Raw genomic sequence first — 18947 nt, forward strand, 5'->3', positions numbered from 1 at the left:
GGAGGGAATCTATAAGGGCAAAGGGGGATTAGAATGGAGAGGTGTGATGGGGGCAAGAAAGAAAGTGGAATGTGAAGGACATCATTACCCTAGGGACATGTATGACTGCACATATGGTGCGAAGCTACATCACGTACTACCAGAAAAATAAAAAATTGTGCTACATTTGTGTAGAATAAATCAAAATGTGTTCTAATGTCATACATGCCTAATTAGAATTGCAAAATTTTTTAAGAGAGAGAGAGAGAGAATTTTTTTAATATTTATTTTTTAGTTCTCGGCGGACACAACATCTTTGTTGGTATGTGGTGCTGAGGATCGAACCCGGGCCGCATGCATGCCAGGAGAGCGCGTTACCGCTTGAGCCACATCCCCAGCCATAGAATTGCAAAATTTAATTACAAAATTTAATTACTTGAGCTGCCTCCTTAGTTCTGGGGATGCCAGGGACACTCACATGATTTTTTCCTCTCTTCCAGAGCTGTAGGAAAGGTGTGTATGAAGGTTTACCTGTCACTTGGGAAAACTGCAGACACATAGTCTCCCAATGGCACCTCATCACATCCGCAAATACCAGGAGACTGACCGCAAAAGGGTCCTGGACTTGTTCTCCCAAGGGATGTTCGAGCATGTCCCTGCCACATTCCGCCTTGTGCTGAAGATGCCACAAACATTCCTGGTCTTACTTGGGGTGCCCATCACCCTACTCCTGGTCTCTGGCTCTTGGCTCCTGGCTCTTGGATCTAATGTCACCCTCCTTGTTTTCCTCTGGCTGCTGGCCAGACAGCCTTGGAGGCAGTATGTGGTCATGTGTTTGCAGACAGACCTTGCTGACATCACCAAATCCTACCTGAGGGCCCGTGGTTCCTGCTTTTGGGTGGCTGAGTCTCGGGGGCAGATGGCAGGCATAGTGGGTGCTCTGCCAGTGGAGGATTCCCCCCCAGGGAAGAAGCAACTGCAGCTGTTTCACCTCTCTGTGTCCTTGGAGAACCGAGGTGAAGGACTAGGGAAAGCCCTGGTCATGACCGTCCTCCAGTTTGCAAGGGCTCAGGGCTACAGTGAGGTTGTCCTTGAAACTAGCATGGTACAGCAGGATGCTCTGACTCTCTACCAGCGCATGGGCTTCCAGAAGACAGGAGAGTACTTCCTTTCTAAGATCTTTAGACTACTGGGCATTTCTATGATTCAATTAAAATACTGCCTCCCATCTGCTCAGGATGGAGGCCCATGAGCTATTGTCTCCTGTATCAATCAATCAGGTTCTAATTGACAATCCTGTAGCACAAGCAAAACCTGGCATATTGCTGGAACAAATGATGAAAACTCATTGCTGGTGCACATCTGAGTCCAGCATGTTTCAAGGCGAGTTGTCGATATGAGGACTTCTATTCCACTCAGTGCTTCCTTGGTGTAGACCATTTGTAGGTAAAATGTCAAGAGGATAATGTGCACACAGGTTGCTTGGGTTTGTGAGCCAGTAGTTTCTCCTGGTCTGTGCTGGGCCGCTCTCTGGGTCTCAGGTTACCTATGGAAATGACCTAGATAGACTGCAGTACCAGTGACACTGTATGTAATCTTGTCCCAGCAGGCCAGCTCAGGCAGGGTTCAAAGTCACCGAAGAGCAGCCAATGCAAAATGAGAGAGGAACAAAGACTTCTCCATGTCCTCACAGGGGTCACTTGTGGACACATCCCAGACTCCGGGGAGAAATGGAGCTGGCTCAGAAGTGGAGGAGCTGCAGAGTCCAGAGTTGAGGGGCACCATGTGGCTCTATGGGAAGAATTGGGCAGCAATGCACTCACTGTAGTGACCTGTCCCTGCAGAGGGGTGGGAAGGTGGCTGTGGATGGAGGGGGATGATCCATGGGGAGATCTGGGTACAGTGCACCCTCCTGGTGCTGCCAGGGCCCATACCCATGGGCCAGGCTCACTGGGGGAAGTTGTGGGGGGAACCCTCCTGTGGGTCCTGGAGGAAGACATGGACAGGTGAGTGTCCCAAATTAACCTGGATTAGGACTCAGTCCTAGACTTTGTCCCCAGGATTTCACAAACTCCAGATTTGAGCCTCAGGAAAGATCCCTCCCATAGAAGGGAGAGTTGGGACATGAGTCAGTGCTGATATTCCCAGGACTGTCACCCTTTACCAGCTGCCAGAACTGTGTCTGTGGCTTGTTCCTGGAGGCCTGCAGCCACTTACTTGATCTCCCTCACCAAGAGGCAGAGCTCCTGACCAGAGAGTCTACGTGATACTGATCCATAAACTTCTGTCCCTTAGGCAGTGTTAGGGGGTCTTTCTCACCTTAGTTTCTACTTCTCAGCATTGTGGGGACACCTGGGCCACAGCCTGTGCAGTTTTGGGATTCAGCCTTGGCCTTCGCCCATTTCACCTACACGGAAACCCTTAACCATTATCGCCTTTGTCCAAACTGGAGAGACAAGTTGTCTAGGACCAAAGGGGCTCTGAGACCCCTCCCATCATTTAGTAATCATCAATGAACTAGAAGCACTGACTCTTCAAATGAAGACATTTCAGAAATGACCCAGTTTCAAAGGTCTCAACCTTTTGGTATCACTTGAGGATTTGAATATGCACCCAAGTTTGGCTCAGCCACAGCAGCACCTTCACCAGGAAAGAAAAACCTAGTCAGAAGGAGGCTGGACACAGCTTCCTGAAACCATCACCCTGAACTTCAGCCTTCAGGAGGGCAGGACAGTGAGGCTGCCCTCAGGCTCAAGTGGAGGCCTTCTGCCCCTCCTCTGCTCTGTGTAGGAATCCTCTCCCTTGCAATGATCGCCCTGTCCCTGCCCCCCAGCACCTGTCTTCTTCTCCATGTCACCAGCAACCCAGGCCAGAAAGGACTTGTCTCCTCCCCAGAGGCAGGGCAGCCTGGTTCGCCAGCATCTTCCCAGCCATGACTTTGTGGCAGGTCTTGGGCCCTGGGAGGTTTGTACTGTAGGACTGAGACCTGGGGTTGCCCTTGGATTGGGACTGCAGCCTCCCACTCTGGGGCACTGAGGCTCAGGGCTGGACCTAAGAGACGAAAGGACAGACCCTAAAATCTGTTCTCAAGGTACAGCATTGTGAAGGTCCTGTATGTCACTGACCTGTGTAATGAAAGAGAGTCACAAGGGTGAATTTCATGCTCTCAGGATACTATCCCCACAATCAAACCAGGTAATGACCCCTGCATCTTACTGTGGATGCTATTCGTATAGTTCAAGCCTGAAAAGGATGGGTGCCTGTGAAGAAAGAGAAAGTACCTGAAAAGTGAAGTCAGTGCTTATGGACCGAATATGTGGCACTGCAGGGGGGAAAAGGTGACAGAGGCCACCAGGTCCAGGTCTGTCACTGAGCTGTGGCCTCCATGAAGTCAGGGCAACTATATGGAGATCAAGGGCAAATTTGGATCATTAACTCAGAATATATATTTGCTTCTGAAAACCAATGAAACTACATGACACAAATCATGTCACTTTTTTCAGAAATCAATGAGCAATTCATGGAGAGTCCACAGGTCTACAATTTGTGACCTGCTCTTTGAGTTCTTCCTCATTCGTTCCCCATCAGCCCTCATCACCACTCGCCACCTCTCCCTCCTGCCTATCCCATACCCAGCACGACCAGAGATAGTGCAGAGTGGGCTCAGATCAGAATATTGGGACTTCTCTTCTTCACAGGTCGCATATGCACAGAGTTCCAGGTGGACCTTCAACTCCTACTTCTTGCAGGGCACCCAGTTTGGTGCCTGTGTTTCTAGGTAGTGGTCACAGTGAAGTGACCCCTCAGGACCTGGGCTCACAGTGTCCCTGCATCTGCACTGATGTGCTGGTTCCTTGGGCTCATGGGGTCCTCCCATTCTATCAGAGACCCATACCGTTGACTTTTGTGGTGATGCTACTGTGAGGAGGAGGGACCCTTAAGAGGGAGGCCTAGTGGAGACCTCAGGGTCTGGGATGTACCCTCAGTGGTTGATGTGGAATGCCAGCCTCTTTCTTCTTAATCTCCTTCTTTCTCTTCATCCGGCAGCAGTGTTCTCCGCCATCACCTCCCTGCCATTTCCCTCCTGCTCCTCTAACAGAGACCTAAAAGCAATGAGTCCAACCAAGCATGGAATGGAACCTCTGGAACTGAGCCCAAATATGCCTTTTCTCTATGTGAATTAATGTCTCAGGTGTTCTGTTTCAGTGATGGAAGCTGAAAACACGTTGGCAGATGCGTCTTCAGGTCACCTGAGACACTGAGGCTACATAGTTTTATTGAAGACACAGAAACCACCATGCATATGGGTAGACAGAGAACAGGGACAGTGCCTAAGCCTCCTCACCTTGACTTGGTTGATATTTACTGTCTCTCAATAGGACCATTCCCGTCTCTTCCCCTCTTCAGAATCCCAGTTCACGTTTTGCTGACATTCAAGTGTTGATGGATCAGGTTATTGTCTGTAACTGTACTGAGAAGCGTGTGGTCAACAGCCATACACTTCTCAGAATCAAGGTGAATGATCATCTTGAGTTCTGACCTTGTGTCAGACATCTGGAATCTCAGCAGCCTCCAGTAGGGGCCCTGAACTACAGCTGCTGGTCCCCTACAACCTGCATCTCCATGAGGACACTGCAGGCAGCCCCTACAGGGATTTTCTGATCTTTCCATATCTGGCCTCTCCCTAGCATCCTCCTAGATCTTTTCAACAAAATCCTGCCCATCATATTTCACCCCTTCTCCCTGTTCATTCCTATTTGAGTCAATTTTTTTTCTGCCCTATATGCCCTCTAGGATCCAGGTCTCACTGTCTTGTTCACATCATGGAACTCAAGCCACCAGTACATTTCCTGGGCCTCCTTAATACACACCAATCAAGGTTCCCTCTTCAAGCCATGCGGATAATGAGAAACAGGGCAAACAATGCCTTTGAGCAGTGAGAAATGAATGCCTCTCCTTGGCCAGACCCAGTTCTGAGCCAGGGCTCTGGACTTGGCAATGCCTGTAGGTTTGGTTTAGTTCTTGTGAGCCCTCCTTGGCCAGGTGCTCTTGTTAGCAACCTGCAAACCTCTATCTGGGAGACCTTCTTTAGCTCAGAGTCTGCATTTGATCTGGGGGAATCCGCTATCATACCTGTCTCCCCTGATATGTTCTCCACATACATCTGCAGAGAATAACACACAATCAATCTCTCTCTCTCTCTCTCTCTCTCTCTCTCTCTCTTTCTCTCTCTCTCTCATGCACACATATCTCATTCCCAAGCTACAATCCTATCTCTGGTCTCCCTTCCTCCTGCAGTATTATCCATGCACATAACAAGGCTGTGGACCCTGCATGGCTAAGCCCATGCTGCCCTCAGCCACTCCCTCCCTGGGCATTCATGTCTTCTTTGCCCTAAAGCTGTGCCTTTGTTCTGTGTTAGTGTTGACAAGCCTCTGTCAATTCAGCTTGAGATGCTCCCTTTTCTCCCTGGGGAGGCCAACATCTCTTTGAGTCTCTGACCAAGTGTGTGCCCAGGATGAAATCCTGTCTCCCAGCAGTCCATGAGTCTGCCTCCTCCTCCTAGCCAGTCACCCCTGTGAGGGCATCTAGCGATCTCCCAGACAACTAATGCTCCTGGGGAACTCCTGGAATCTAAGACCCCTCCTCAGCCACATCCCTGCTCATCCGGAATATCCATTAGTCCTGGACCCAAAATAAAAATGAGTGAAATAGGTGCTTTGCCTGCGGCTCAGTGGTGGCACTCTGGCTTAGCATGTGTGAGGCACTGGGTGGATTCTCAGATATATATATATAAAATGAATAAAATGAGTGAAATACTACTAGCCAATGCTCGCTTCTAGCATATCACTGCTGAGCAATCAATGAGAGAGGAAGAAAGCCAAGGACATGGCTGGTCTGCAAGGTAAAGTCACATGACAGAGATTGAGTTCCTGGGCAGTGGAGCTCCACATCTTTTAGAAGGAAAATCTCTTCCAAAGAGGTCCTAATGGTCCATGGAGAAGGATTTTGCTTTTCTGATTTTTACCTATCTGTCTTAGTTTGGCACATCACAGGTGAAATATGCAGGAAGTCTGCTGGCTCCAACCCCGAGCAACCACCAGAGCACCCAGCATCCCCCCTAGTTGGGAGCCTGTCACCTGGATGTGAAGCACTGTTGACTACTGGAAAGGGACAGCTACAGAGCAGAAGCTGCAGCAAAAGCTTTGCAGAGTGAATGAAGGGAAGGGAGGAGGGGCCAAGGAGGATGGAGTTTACCTGGCCCAGTAAAGCTGAGGCGGGAGAAGCCCAGCTCTAAAGTACCTTGTTGCTGAGCCAGAGACCTCAGCTATTGCCTGTGATGAGAGAGCCCGGGCTGAATGGCACAGTCCCCAGACTCCTAGCAGGTGTGGAATAGGACCTGGGTGGACCTCAGAGAGGTCCAGATGTGCTGGGTGGGAGACGCTGTAGACTGAAGGGAACAGGAGAGGGGTGCCAGGCCTCCTAAGGTGAGGAGCCTGTCTGGTTGAGATGGACTTGGTCCCTCTGCTTGTTACACCTCAGTACTTTGCCCCTGGGATTTCTGATTGTGCAACTTTCATGACTCTGCAAATAAGTGGCCACCCATATGTGCTACCCACAGATGGGCAGGTCTCAGACAGTCTCTCCTGGATGTCCGTTGGAGGCTGAGGTCTGAGGCTGCCCTGGACACTCTTGGCTCTGGAGAAGCAGGTGAGTGGACTGGGGTGTAAGGTTGGGGGTCTCAGTGTGGAAATGGAGTCTCACAACTTTTGAAGGGTCTGAAGGCTTCATTTGGCCCTTTTTCTTCTTTGCAGCCTAATCCTTAGCATTGGGAAAGGAGGCTTCACTGAAACTTCTGCTTTGGAAACAGGAATCCTGCAAGATTTAGAACTTTGGTAGGGCCTAAAGTCCTGGGTACATAATAATGATTGTTAAAGGGTGTCATCTGCATTTACCAATCAGTTTAAAGAGCCCTAAAAGGGAAAGAGGCTGAAGAGGAAGGAACTGTATATATCAGTACATTATATTCACCCGGCTGTTAACATTCAAAACAACCCTAGAGGACAATGTTATTAAACCCTAATATGTAGGTGAAGACACAGACTAAGAGCAGTTATGTGACATACCCAAGACACACAGTTAGAAATGGGGGAAATTGGGGTTCTAGTCAAGTGTGTCTGATCCTACACCTGTTCCCAGTTCTGATCGCCTGCTGCTTTTTTGGCCACAGTAAAGACACACACAAAAAAAATTGAGTTGGTGAGGATGTCGAGGAAAAGAGACAGTCATACATTATTGGAGGGACTGCAAATTGGTGGAACCAATTTGGTAGTTCAATTCCAGGTTTTCTAAGGAATTTCCATACTAAAAAGCAGTATGGAAATTCCTTAGAAAACCTGGAATTGAACTACCATTTGACCCAAGTATCCCAGTCCTGGACTTATACCCAAAGGACTTAAAATCAGCATACTATAGAGACTCAGCCACATCAATGTTTATAGCTGCTCTATTCACATTAGCTAAACTGTGGATCCAACCTATATGCCCTTCAATAGATCAATGGATAAAGAAACTGTGGTGGATATACATGATGGAATACTATGCAGCTTTAAAAGAGAATGAAATTATGGCCTTTGCATGTAAATAGATGGAGTTGGAGAATATCATGCTAAGCAAAGTAAGCCAATCCCTCAACACCAAAGCCTGAATGTTCTTCATGATAAGTGAATGTTGCTCCATAATGGGGGTAATGGGAAGAATGGAGGGAATCTGATAGGGCAAAAAGGGATGAGGATGGAAAGGTGGTATGGGTGCAAGAAAGAAGGTGGAATGTGAAGGACATCATGACCCTAGGGACATGTATGACTGCACATATGGTGCGAAGCTACATCATGTACAACCAGAGAAATAAAAATTGTGCTACATTTGTGTAGAATGAATCAAAATGCATTGTGATGTCATATATACCTAATTAGAATAACTAAATTTAATTACAAAAATTGATACAAACTTGAGCTGTATCCTAAGTTCTGGGGATATCAGGGACACTCACATGATTTTTCCTCTCTTCCAGAGCTGTAGGGAAGGCGTGTATGAAAGTTTACCTGTCACTGTGAAAACTGCAGACACATAGTCTCCCAATGGCACCTCATCACATCCGCAAATACCAGGAGACTGACCGCAAGAGGGTCCTGGACTTGTTCTCCCAAGGGATGTTCGAGCATGTCCCTGCCACATTCCGCCTTGGGCTGAAGATGCCACAAACATTCCTGGTCTTACTTGGGGTGCCCATCGCCCTACTCCTGGTCTCTGGCTCTTGGCTCCTGGCTCTTGGATCTAATGTCACCCTCCTTGTTTTCCTCTGGCTGCTGGCCAGACAGCCTTGGAGGCAGTACGTAGTCAAGTGTTTGCAGACAGACCTTGCTGACATCACCAAATCCTACCTGAGGGCCCGTGATTCCTGCTTCTGGGTGGCTGAGTCTGGGGGCCAGGTGGCAGGCATAGTGGGTGCTCTGCCAGTGAAGGATGCCCCCCCAGGGAGGAAGCAACTGCAGCTGTTTCACCTCTCTGTGGCCTTGGAGCACCGAGGTGAAGGACTAGGGAAAGCCCTGGTCATGACTGTCCTCCAGTTTGCGAGGGCTCAGGGCTACAGTGAGGTTGTCCTTGATACTAGCATAGTACAGCCAGCTGCTCTGACTCTCTACCTGCGCATGGGCTTCCAGAAGACAGGGGAGTATTTCTTTAGCAAGATCTCTAGACTACTGGGCATTTCTACAATTCAATTAAAATACTGCCTCCCATCTACTCAGGAAGGAGGCCCGTGACCTCTTGTCTCGTGTATCAATCAGGATCTGATTGACAACCCTGTAGTACAAGCAAACCCTGGCATATTGCTGGAACAAATGATGAAAACTCATTGCTGGTGCACATCTGAGTCCAGCATGTTTCAAGGCGAGTTGTCGATATGAGGACTTCTATTCCACTCAGTGCTTCCTTGGTGTAGACCATTTGTAGGTAAAATGTCAAGAGGATAATGTGCACACAGGTTGCTTGGGTTTGTGAGCCAGTAGTTTCTCCTGGTCTGTGCTGGGCCGCTCTCTGGGTCTCAGGTTACCTATGGAAATGACCTAGATAGACTGCAGTACCAGTGACACTGTATGTAATCTTGTCCCAGCAGGCCAGCTCAGGCAGGGTTCAAAGTCACCGAAGAGCAGCCAATGCAAAATGAGAGAGGAACAAAGACTTCTCCATGTCCTCACAGGGGTCACTTGTGGACACATCCCAGACTCCGGGGAGAAATGGAGCTGGCTCAGAAGTGGAGGAGCTGCAGAGTCCAGAGTTGAGGGGCACCATGTGGCTCTATGGGAAGAATTGGGCAGCAATGCACTCACTGTAGTGACCTGTCCCTGCAGAGGGGTGGGAAGGTGGCTGTGGATGGAGGGGGATGATCCATGGGGAGATCTGGGTACAGTGCACCCTCCTGGTGCTGCCAGGGCCCATACCCATGGGCCAGGCTCACTGGGGGAAGTTGTGGGGGGAACCCTCCTGTGGGTCCTGGAGGAAGACATGGACAGGTGAGTGTCCCAAATTAACCTGGATTAGGACTCAGTCCTAGACTTTGTCCCCAGGATTTCACAAACTCCAGATTTGAGCCTCAGGAAAGATCCCTCCCATAGAAGGGAGAGTTGGGACATGAGTCAGTGCTGATATTCCCAGGACTGTCACCCTTTACCAGCTGCCAGAACTGTGTCTGTGGCTTGTTCCTGGAGGCCTGCAGCCACTTACTTGATCTCCCTCACCAAGAGGCAGAGCTCCTGACCAGAGAGTCTACGTGATACTGATCCATAAACTTCTGTCCCTTAGGCAGTGTTAGGGGGTCTTTCTCACCTTAGTTTCTACTTCTCAGCATTGTGGGGACACCTGGGCCACAGCCTGTGCAGTTTTGGGATTCAGCCTTGGCCTTCGCCCATTTCACCTACACGGAAACCCTTAACCATTATCGCCTTTGTCCAAACTGGAGAGACAAGTTGTCTAGGACCAAAGGGGCTCTGAGACCCCTCCCATCATTTAGTAATCATCAATGAACTAGAAGCACTGACTCTTCAAATGAAGACATTTCAGAAATGACCCAGTTTCAAAGGTCTCAACCTTTTGGTATCACTTGAGGATTTGAATATGCACCCAAGTTTGGCTCAGCCACAGCAGCACCTTCACCAGGAAAGAAAAACCTAGTCAGAAGGAGGCTGGACACAGCTTCCTGAAACCATCACCCTGAACTTCAGCCTTCAGGAGGGCAGGACAGTGAGGCTGCCCTCAGGCTCAAGTGGAGGCCTTCTGCCCCTCCTCTGCTCTGTGTAGGAATCCTCTCCCTTGCAATGATCGCCCTGTCCCTGCCCCCCAGCACCTGTCTTCTTCTCCATGTCACCAGCAACCCAGGCCAGAAAGGACTTGTCTCCTCCCCAGAGGCAGGGCAGCCTGGTTCGCCAGCATCTTCCCAGCCATGACTTTGTGGCAGGTCTTGGGCCCTGGGAGGTTTGTACTGTAGGACTGAGACCTGGGGTTGCCCTTGGATTGGGACTGCAGCCTCCCACTCTGGGGCACTGAGGCTCAGGGCTGGACCTAAGAGACGAAAGGACAGACCCTAAAATCTGTTCTCAAGGTACAGCATTGTGAAGGTCCTGTATGTCACTGACCTGTGTAATGAAAGAGAGTCACAAGGGTGAATTTCATGCTCTCAGGATACTATCCCCACAATCAAACCAGGTAATGACCCCTGCATCTTACTGTGGATGCTATTCGTATAGTTCAAGCCTGAAAAGGATGGGTGCCTGTGAAGAAAGAGAAAGTACCTGAAAAGTGAAGTCAGTGCTTATGGACCGAATATGTGGCACTGCAGGGGGGAAAAGGTGACAGAGGCCACCAGGTCCAGGTCTGTCACTGAGCTGTGGCCTCCATGAAGTCAGGGCAACTATATGGAGATCAAGGGCAAATTTGGATCATTAACTCAGAATATATATTTGCTTCTGAAAACCAATGAAACTACATGACACAAATCATGTCACTTTTTTCAGAAATCAATGAGCAATTCATGGAGAGTCCACAGGTCTACAATTTGTGACCTGCTCTTTGAGTTCTTCCTCATTCGTTCCCCATCAGCCCTCATCACCACTCGCCACCTCTCCCTCCTGCCTATCCCATACCCAGCACGACCAGAGATAGTGCAGAGTGGGCTCAGATCAGAATATTGGGACTTCTCTTCTTCACAGGTCGCATATGCACAGAGTTCCAGGTGGACCTTCAACTCCTACTTCTTGCAGGGCACCCAGTTTGGTGCCTGTGTTTCTAGGTAGTGGTCACAGTGAAGTGACCCCTCAGGACCTGGGCTCACAGTGTCCCTGCATCTGCACTGATGTGCTGGTTCCTTGGGCTCATGGGGTCCTCCCATTCTATCAGAGACCCATACCGTTGACTTTTGTGGTGATGCTACTGTGAGGAGGAGGGACCCTTAAGAGGGAGGCCTAGTGGAGACCTCAGGGTCTGGGATGTACCCTCAGTGGTTGATGTGGAATGCCAGCCTCTTTCTTCTTAATCTCCTTCTTTCTCTTCATCCGGCAGCAGTGTTCTCCGCCATCACCTCCCTGCCATTTCCCTCCTGCTCCTCTAACAGAGACCTAAAAGCAATGAGTCCAACCAAGCATGGAATGGAACCTCTGGAACTGAGCCCAAATATGCCTTTTCTCTATGTGAATTAATGTCTCAGGTGTTCTGTTTCAGTGATGGAAGCTGAAAACACGTTGGCAGATGCGTCTTCAGGTCACCTGAGACACTGAGGCTACATAGTTTTATTGAAGACACAGAAACCACCATGCATATGGGTAGACAGAGAACAGGGACAGTGCCTAAGCCTCCTCACCTTGACTTGGTTGATATTTACTGTCTCTCAATAGGACCATTCCCGTCTCTTCCCCTCTTCAGAATCCCAGTTCACGTTTTGCTGACATTCAAGTGTTGATGGATCAGGTTATTGTCTGTAACTGTACTGAGAAGCGTGTGGTCAACAGCCATACACTTCTCAGAATCAAGGTGAATGATCATCTTGAGTTCTGACCTTGTGTCAGACATCTGGAATCTCAGCAGCCTCCAGTAGGGGCCCTGAACTACAGCTGCTGGTCCCCTACAACCTGCATCTCCATGAGGACACTGCAGGCAGCCCCTACAGGGATTTTCTGATCTTTCCATATCTGGCCTCTCCCTAGCATCCTCCTAGATCTTTTCAACAAAATCCTGCCCATCATATTTCACCCCTTCTCCCTGTTCATTCCTATTTGAGTCAATTTTTTTTCTGCCCTATATGCCCTCTAGGATCCAGGTCTCACTGTCTTGTTCACATCATGGAACTCAAGCCACCAGTACATTTCCTGGGCCTCCTTAATACACACCAATCAAGGTTCCCTCTTCAAGCCATGCGGATAATGAGAAACAGGGCAAACAATGCCTTTGAGCAGTGAGAAATGAATGCCTCTCCTTGGCCAGACCCAGTTCTGAGCCAGGGCCCTGGACTTGGCAATGCCTGTAGGCTTGGTTTAGTTCTTGTGAGCCCTCCTTGGCCAGGTGCTCATGTTAGCAACCTGCAAACCTCTATCTGGGAGACCTTCTTTAGCTCAGAGTCTGCAATTGATCTGGGGGTATCCGCTATCATACCTGTCTCCCCTGATATGTTCTCCACATACATCTGCAGAGAATAACACACAATCAATCAATCTCTCTCTCTCTCTCTCTCTCTCTCTCTCTCTCTCTCTCTCTCCCTCTCTCCCCGCCTCTCTCCCACCCCCCACTCTCTCACACACACACACTCACATGGATCGTTTCATTCCCAACCTACAATCCTATCTCTGGTCTCTCTCCTGCAGTACAGTCTGTGCTACATAACAAGGCTGTGGACCCTGCATGGCTAAGCCCATGCTGCCCTCAGCCACTCCCTCCCTGGGCATTCATGTCTTCTTTGCCCTAAAGCTGTGCCTTTGTTCTGTGTTAGTGTTGACAAGCCTCTGTCAATTCAGCTTGAGATGCTCCCTTTTCTCCCTGGGGAGGCCAACATCTCTTTGGGTCTCTGACCAAGTGTGTGCCTGGGATTAAATCCTCTCTCCCAGCAGTCCATGAGTCTGCCTCCTCCTTCTAGCCATTTTCACCCCTCTGAGGGCATCTAGCCATCTCCCAGACACCTAATGCTCCTGGGGAACTCCTGGGATCTAAGACCCCTCCTCAGCCACATCCCTGCTCATCTGGAATATCCATTAGTCCTGGACCCAAAATAAAAATGAATGAAATAGGGGCTCGACCTGTGGCTCAGTGGTAGCATACTGGCCTAGCATGTGTGAGACACTGGGTTTGATTTATATATATATATATATATATATATATATATATATATATATATATATATATATATAAATACTACTAGTCAATGCCGGCTTCTACCCTCACACTGCTAAGGAATCGATGAGAGAGGAAGAAAGCCAGGGACTTGAATGTTCTGCGAGGTAAAGACACATGGCAGAGATTGAGTTCCCGTGCAGTGGAACTCCATATCATTTAGAAGGAAACATCTCTTCGAAAGAGGTCCTAATGTTCCATGGAGAAGGATTTTGTTTTTCTGATTTTTACCTATCTGTCTTAGTTTGGCACATCACAGGTGAAATATGCAGAAAGTCTGCTGGCTCCAACCCCGAGCAACCACCAGAGCACCCAGCATCCCCCCTAGTTGGCAGCCTGTCACCTGGATGTGAAGCACTGTTGACTACTGGAAAGGGACAGCTACAGAGCAGAAGCTGCAGCAAAAGCTTTGCAGAGTGAATGAAGGGAAGGGAGGAGGGGCCAAGGAGGATGGAGTTTACCTGGCCCAGTAAAGCTGAGGCGGGAGAAGCCCAGCTGTAAGTACCTTGTTGCTGAGCCAGAGACCTCCGCTATTGCCTGTGATGAGAGAGCCCAGGCTGAATGGCACAGTCTCCAGACTCCTAGCAGGTGTGGAATAGGACCTGGGTGGACCTCAGAGAGGTCCAGATGTGCTGGGTGGGAGATGCTGTAGCCTGAAGGGAACAGGAGAGGGGTGCCAGGCCTCCTAAGGTGAGGAGCCTGTGCTGGTTGAGATCCTGCTGACCCCACAGGTTTGTTTCCAGTCTTCAGGAAGGTGAATGGACTTGGGCTGCCTGTTACACCTCAGTACTTTGCCCTTGAGATTTCTGATTGTGCAAAGTTTAAGACTCTGTAAATGAGGTGGCCACCCAGATATGCTACCCACAGGTGGGCGGGCCCCAAATAGTCTCTCCTTGATGTCCGTTGGAGGCTGAGGGTTGAGGCTGCCCTGGATTATCTCTGTTCCTGAGAAGCAGGTGATTGGACTGGGGTGTAAGGTTGGGGTTCGATCTCAGTGTGGAAATGGAATCTCACAACTTTTTAAGGGTCTCAAGGCTTCACTTGGCCCTTTGTCTTCTTAGCAGCCTAATCCTTAGCATTGGGGAAAGGAGGCTTCACTGAAACTTCTCCTTTGAAAACAGGAATCCTGTAATATGTGGACCTTTGGTAGGGCCTGGTGACAAGAGTAATGATTGTTAACAGGTGTCCTTTGCATTTACCAATCATTTTAAAGAGCCCTAATAGGGAAATGAGGCTGAAGAGAAAGAGATTATACATATCAGTACATTATATTCACCAGGCTGTTAACTTTCAAAACACCCTAGAGGGGCAATGTTATCAAACCCTAATATGTAGGTGAAGACACAGACTAAGAGCAGTTATGTGACATACCCAAGACACACAGTTCAAAATGGGGGAAATCAGAGTTCTAATCAGGTGTTTCTAATCCTACACCTGTTCCCAATGCTGATGGCCTGCTTCTTTTTTGGCCAGAGTAAAGACACACACTTGAGTTAGAAAGGATGTGGGGGTAAAGGCACACTCATATGTTGCTGGAGGGACTGCAAATTGATTGAACCAATCTGGAAAGCAGTATGGAGATTCCTTAGAAAACTTGGAATGGAACCACCATTTGACCCAAGTATCCCAGTCCTTGACTTACACCCAAAGGACTTAAAATCAGCCTACTTTAGTGACTCAGCCACATCAATGTTTATAGCAGCTCAATTCACAATAGCTATACTGTGGTACCAACCTAAATTCCCTTCGATAGATTAATGGATAAAGAAACTGTGGTATATAATTATGATGGAATATTACTCACCATTAAAAGAGAATGACATTATGGACTTTGCATGTAAATGGATGGAGTTGGAGAATATCATGCTAAGCAACGTAAGCCAATCCCTCAAAACCAAAGCCTGAATGTTCTTTATGATAAGTGGATGCTGATCCATAATAGAGGGGGGTGTATGGGAACAATGGAGGAAATATGATAGGGTGAAGAGGAGTGAGGTGGGAGAGGTGATATGGGGAAAAGAAAGAAGGTGGGATGTGATGGACATCATGAACCTAGGGACATGTATGACGGCACATATGGTGCGAAGCTACATCATGTACAACCAGAAGAAGAAGAAATTGTGCTACATTTGTGTAGAATGAATCAAAATGCATTCTGATGTCATATATACATAATTAGAATAACTAAATTTAATTACAAATATAGACACACACTAGAGCTGTCTCCTAAGTTCTGGGGATGCCGGGGACACTCACATGATTTTCTTTTTCTCCTCCAGAGCTGCAGGGAAGGCGTGTATGAAGGTTAAGCTATCACTTCTGAAAACTGCAGACACAGAAGTCTCCCCATGGCACCTCATCACATCCGCAAATACCAGGAGAGTGACCGCAAAACGGTCCTGGACTTGTTCTCCCAAGGAATGGTCGAGCATGTCCCTGCTACCTTCCGCCATGGGCTGAAGTTACCACAAACACTCCTGGTATTACTTGGGGTGCCCATCACCCTACTCCTGGCCTCTGGCTCTTGGCTCCTGGCTCTTGTATCCAATGTCACCCTCCTTGTTATCCTATGGTTGCTGGCCAGAGAGCTTTGGAGGCAGTATGTGGTCATATGTTTGCAGACAGACCTTGCTGACATCAACAAATCCTTCCTGAGGGCCCGTGATGCCTGCTTCTGGGTGGCTGAGTCTTGGAGGAAGGTAGCAGGCATAGTGGGTGCTCTGCCAGTGGAGGATGCCCCCCCCCCAGGGGAGAAGCAACTGCAGCTGTTTCACCTCTCTGTGGCCTTGGAGCACCGAGGTGAAGGACTAGGGAAAGCCCTGGTCATGACCGTCCTCCAGTTTGCGAGGGCTCAGGGCTACAGTGAGGTTGTCCTTAATACTAGCATAGTACAGCAGGCTGCTCTGACCCTCTACCTGCGCATGGGCTTCCAGAAGATAAGAGAGTACTTTCCTGATAAAATCTCTAGACTACTGGACATTCCTACAATTTGTTTAATGTATTCCTTCCCATCTGCTCAGGAAGGAGGCCCGTGAGCTATTGTCTTGTGTATCAGTCAGGATCTGATTGACAATCCTGTAGCACAAGCAAACCCTGGCATTTTGCTGGAACAAATGATGAAATCTCATTGCTGGTGCACATCTGAGCCCAATATGTTTGATGTCGAGGTGTGGATATGGGAGCTTCTCTTCCATTCAGTGCTTCTAGGTGACAGTGATTCATGTAGTTCCTATAGATTCACCATAGTAATGTTGCATTAATAAAAGGCCAAACAATAATACACACACACATTACTTATAAGTCTATGGGCCAGTCATTGTTCCTGGTCTCTGCTGGGCAGCTCTCTGGGTCTCATGATACCTTTGGAGATGTTCTGGATTGACTGAAGTGCCCCTAACATGTACGTAATTTTATCCCAGCAGGCCAGCTCAGGCAGGGTTCAAAGTCACTGAAGAGCAGCTAACAATGTAAAGGAGAAAGGAACAAAGACTTCTCCATGTCCTCACTTGTGGACACATCCCCCAGACTCCGGGGAGAAATGGAGCTGGCTCAGAAGTGGAGGAGCTGCAGAGTCCAGAGCAGAGGGGCACGATGTGGCTCTAAGGAAGAACTGGGCAGCAATGCACTCAATGTGGTGCTCTGTCCCTGAAGAGGGGTGAGAAGGTGGCTGGGGATGGAGGGGGATGTTTCTCTCCTGGTGCTTCCAGGGCTCAATCCCATGGGTCAGGCTCACTGAGGAGACGTCGTGTGTAGAGCCCTCCTGTAGGTCTTGGAGGAGGACATGGACAGGTGAGTGTCCCAAAATTATCCTGGATTAGCAATCAGCCTGGCCCCAGACTCTGTCCCAGGTGTTCACAAACTCCAGATTTGAGCCTCAGGAAGGGAGAGTTGGGACATGAGTCAGTGCTGATGTTCGCAGGACTGTCAACCTTTCCCAGCTGCTTGACCTGTGACTCTGGCATGTACGTGGGGTCCTGGAGCCACATACTTGGTCTCCATCACCAAGAGGCAGAGCTCCTGACCAGAGAGTCCACGTGATACTGATCCATAAACTTCAGCCCCTTAGGCATTGTTAGGGGGTCTTTCTCACCTTAGTTTCTACTTCAGCATTGAGGGGACACCTGGGCTATAGCCTGTCCAGTTTTGGGATTCAGTCTTGGCCTACACTCACTTTACCTACACAGAAACCCTTAACCACGCTCATGGGCTTTGTCCAAACCTGAGAGAAAAGTTGTCTAGGACCAAAGGCCTCAACCTCCTGTCACGGTTTTCTCCTGCCCTTGGCCTTGATAACCAAACCTAGTAACCTTGACTGGCCCATCCCGTTCCTTGAGGCTGTCTCATTTGTCTCTTTTAGGAAATCAACAATGTATGCACCTGTTCTTCTGACCCTCCCCACTTTTGTCATCCTGCCATTCACATCAGGTGTCTCTTGTCTCCTGAGCTGTGTTCTCACATTCTCACTTAAAGTGGTCCCACAAGGCAGGCCCTGTGTGACAGGGAGGAGGCCCTGCAGGCTCTCCCTGCTCTGGTGCCATCAGCTCTCCTTGACCAACGAGGTTCAATGCCTTAAAGAGCAGTTCCCAGTGGCAGAGGACTGGGAAACAAAAGAAGAGGTCCTCAGTGGTCCCTGTGCTTTGAAAGTTCTTTCAATAGCAGGGAAACTCTGGACTCATCCCAGGCAGAGATGGTCACACCCTGCTGGGGCTTAAAGGCCAGAGGGACAGGTGGCCTTTGAGGAAGTTGCCAGGATTGAAGAAAGGTGCCAAGATTGAAGTCCTGTGATGATAAGGAGATGGAGGAGTCCAGGGTACTGGGGAAGGCCATCCCAACAATATGGAGGCTTCCCTAGGGACTGAGAGACTCAGAGCCTAGAGTCAGCTTGCCTTCCTCTTTGCCTGCCTCTGACCTCAGTTACCAAACAGCCAACTGCTCTATTTAACTCCAAAGGAAGCTCTCATTCTGCTAGAGGTCTTTGAGCCTAATGTTCCCTTGGCCTGGAACATTCTCAACCCTTCACACACCCATACCTCTGTTTGCTCAGTATCGCTGCTTTCAGGCAATGGACAGGGTTGATTGTCTTGGAAAGGTAATTCTGACCAGGTAGGAAGTTCTTTACCTGTTTGCATTCTGGCCCTCCTTGCTCCTAAAGGTGGCATCCCCAAACCAGCTTCCCCGTTCCCTGGATGCCTGTTGAAAACAAGAGTGGACAAAAGTCCCCTCACGTCCTCAGAACCAGTGTTTGTGCATTGGAGAGGCTTTTCTTGGTCAGGAGTGGGCTGAGGGGAATAGGGAGATAGAGCAGAGCCTCATTTGGGGCACTCTACAAGATAAGCAGGAAATAGTGCCACAAGGTCAGAGAGAAATGTGCAAATCCAAAAGAGGTTGTGCAGTCAGCTCAGGGTGTGGCTAGCATTATGGAGAAGGCACGATGGGAAGCAATGGCTGCTGGAGCATAAGGACCCTCGTGGACTCATGGGAATGTTTTGGAATTTGATAAAGATGGTGGTGGTAGAAAATCATGAATGTTAACA

At 49.0% G+C, this 18947-nt stretch overlaps 3 protein-coding genes across 3 annotated transcripts; all 3 read left to right on the forward strand.

Moving 5' to 3' along the window:
• Positions 1-506: 506 nt before the first annotated feature.
• Positions 507-1231, forward strand: LOC308632598 (putative N-acetyltransferase CML1; the record flags this gene model as incomplete). The annotated part of the gene is made up of 1 exon (XM_081264848.1): positions 507-1231. Exon 1 carries the CDS (start codon positions 548-550, stop codon positions 1229-1231), a length of 684 nt encoding a protein of 227 aa, XP_081120974.1. The 5' UTR covers positions 507-547.
• Positions 1232-8103: 6872 nt separating this feature from the next.
• LOC308632617 (putative N-acetyltransferase CML1) lies at positions 8104-8804 on the forward strand (the record flags this gene model as incomplete). The annotated part of the gene is made up of 1 exon (XM_081264861.1): positions 8104-8804. Exon 1 carries the CDS (start codon positions 8121-8123, stop codon positions 8802-8804), a length of 684 nt encoding a protein of 227 aa, XP_081120987.1. The 5' UTR covers positions 8104-8120.
• A 6939-nt stretch (positions 8805-15743) lies between these two features.
• On the forward strand, positions 15744-16448 carry LOC308632666 (putative N-acetyltransferase CML1; the record flags this gene model as incomplete). The annotated part of the gene is made up of 1 exon (XM_081264949.1): positions 15744-16448. The coding sequence occupies exon 1, from the start codon at positions 15762-15764 to the stop codon at positions 16446-16448; it is 687 nt and encodes a 228-aa protein (XP_081121075.1). The 5' UTR covers positions 15744-15761.
• Between the last annotated feature and the right edge of the window lie 2499 nt (positions 16449-18947).

The sequence above is a fragment of the Spermophilus citellus genome (genome assembly GCF_964194105.1).
Source record: "Spermophilus citellus genome assembly, chromosome: 13".
NCBI classification, from domain to species: Eukaryota; Metazoa; Chordata; class Mammalia; order Rodentia; family Sciuridae; genus Spermophilus; species Spermophilus citellus.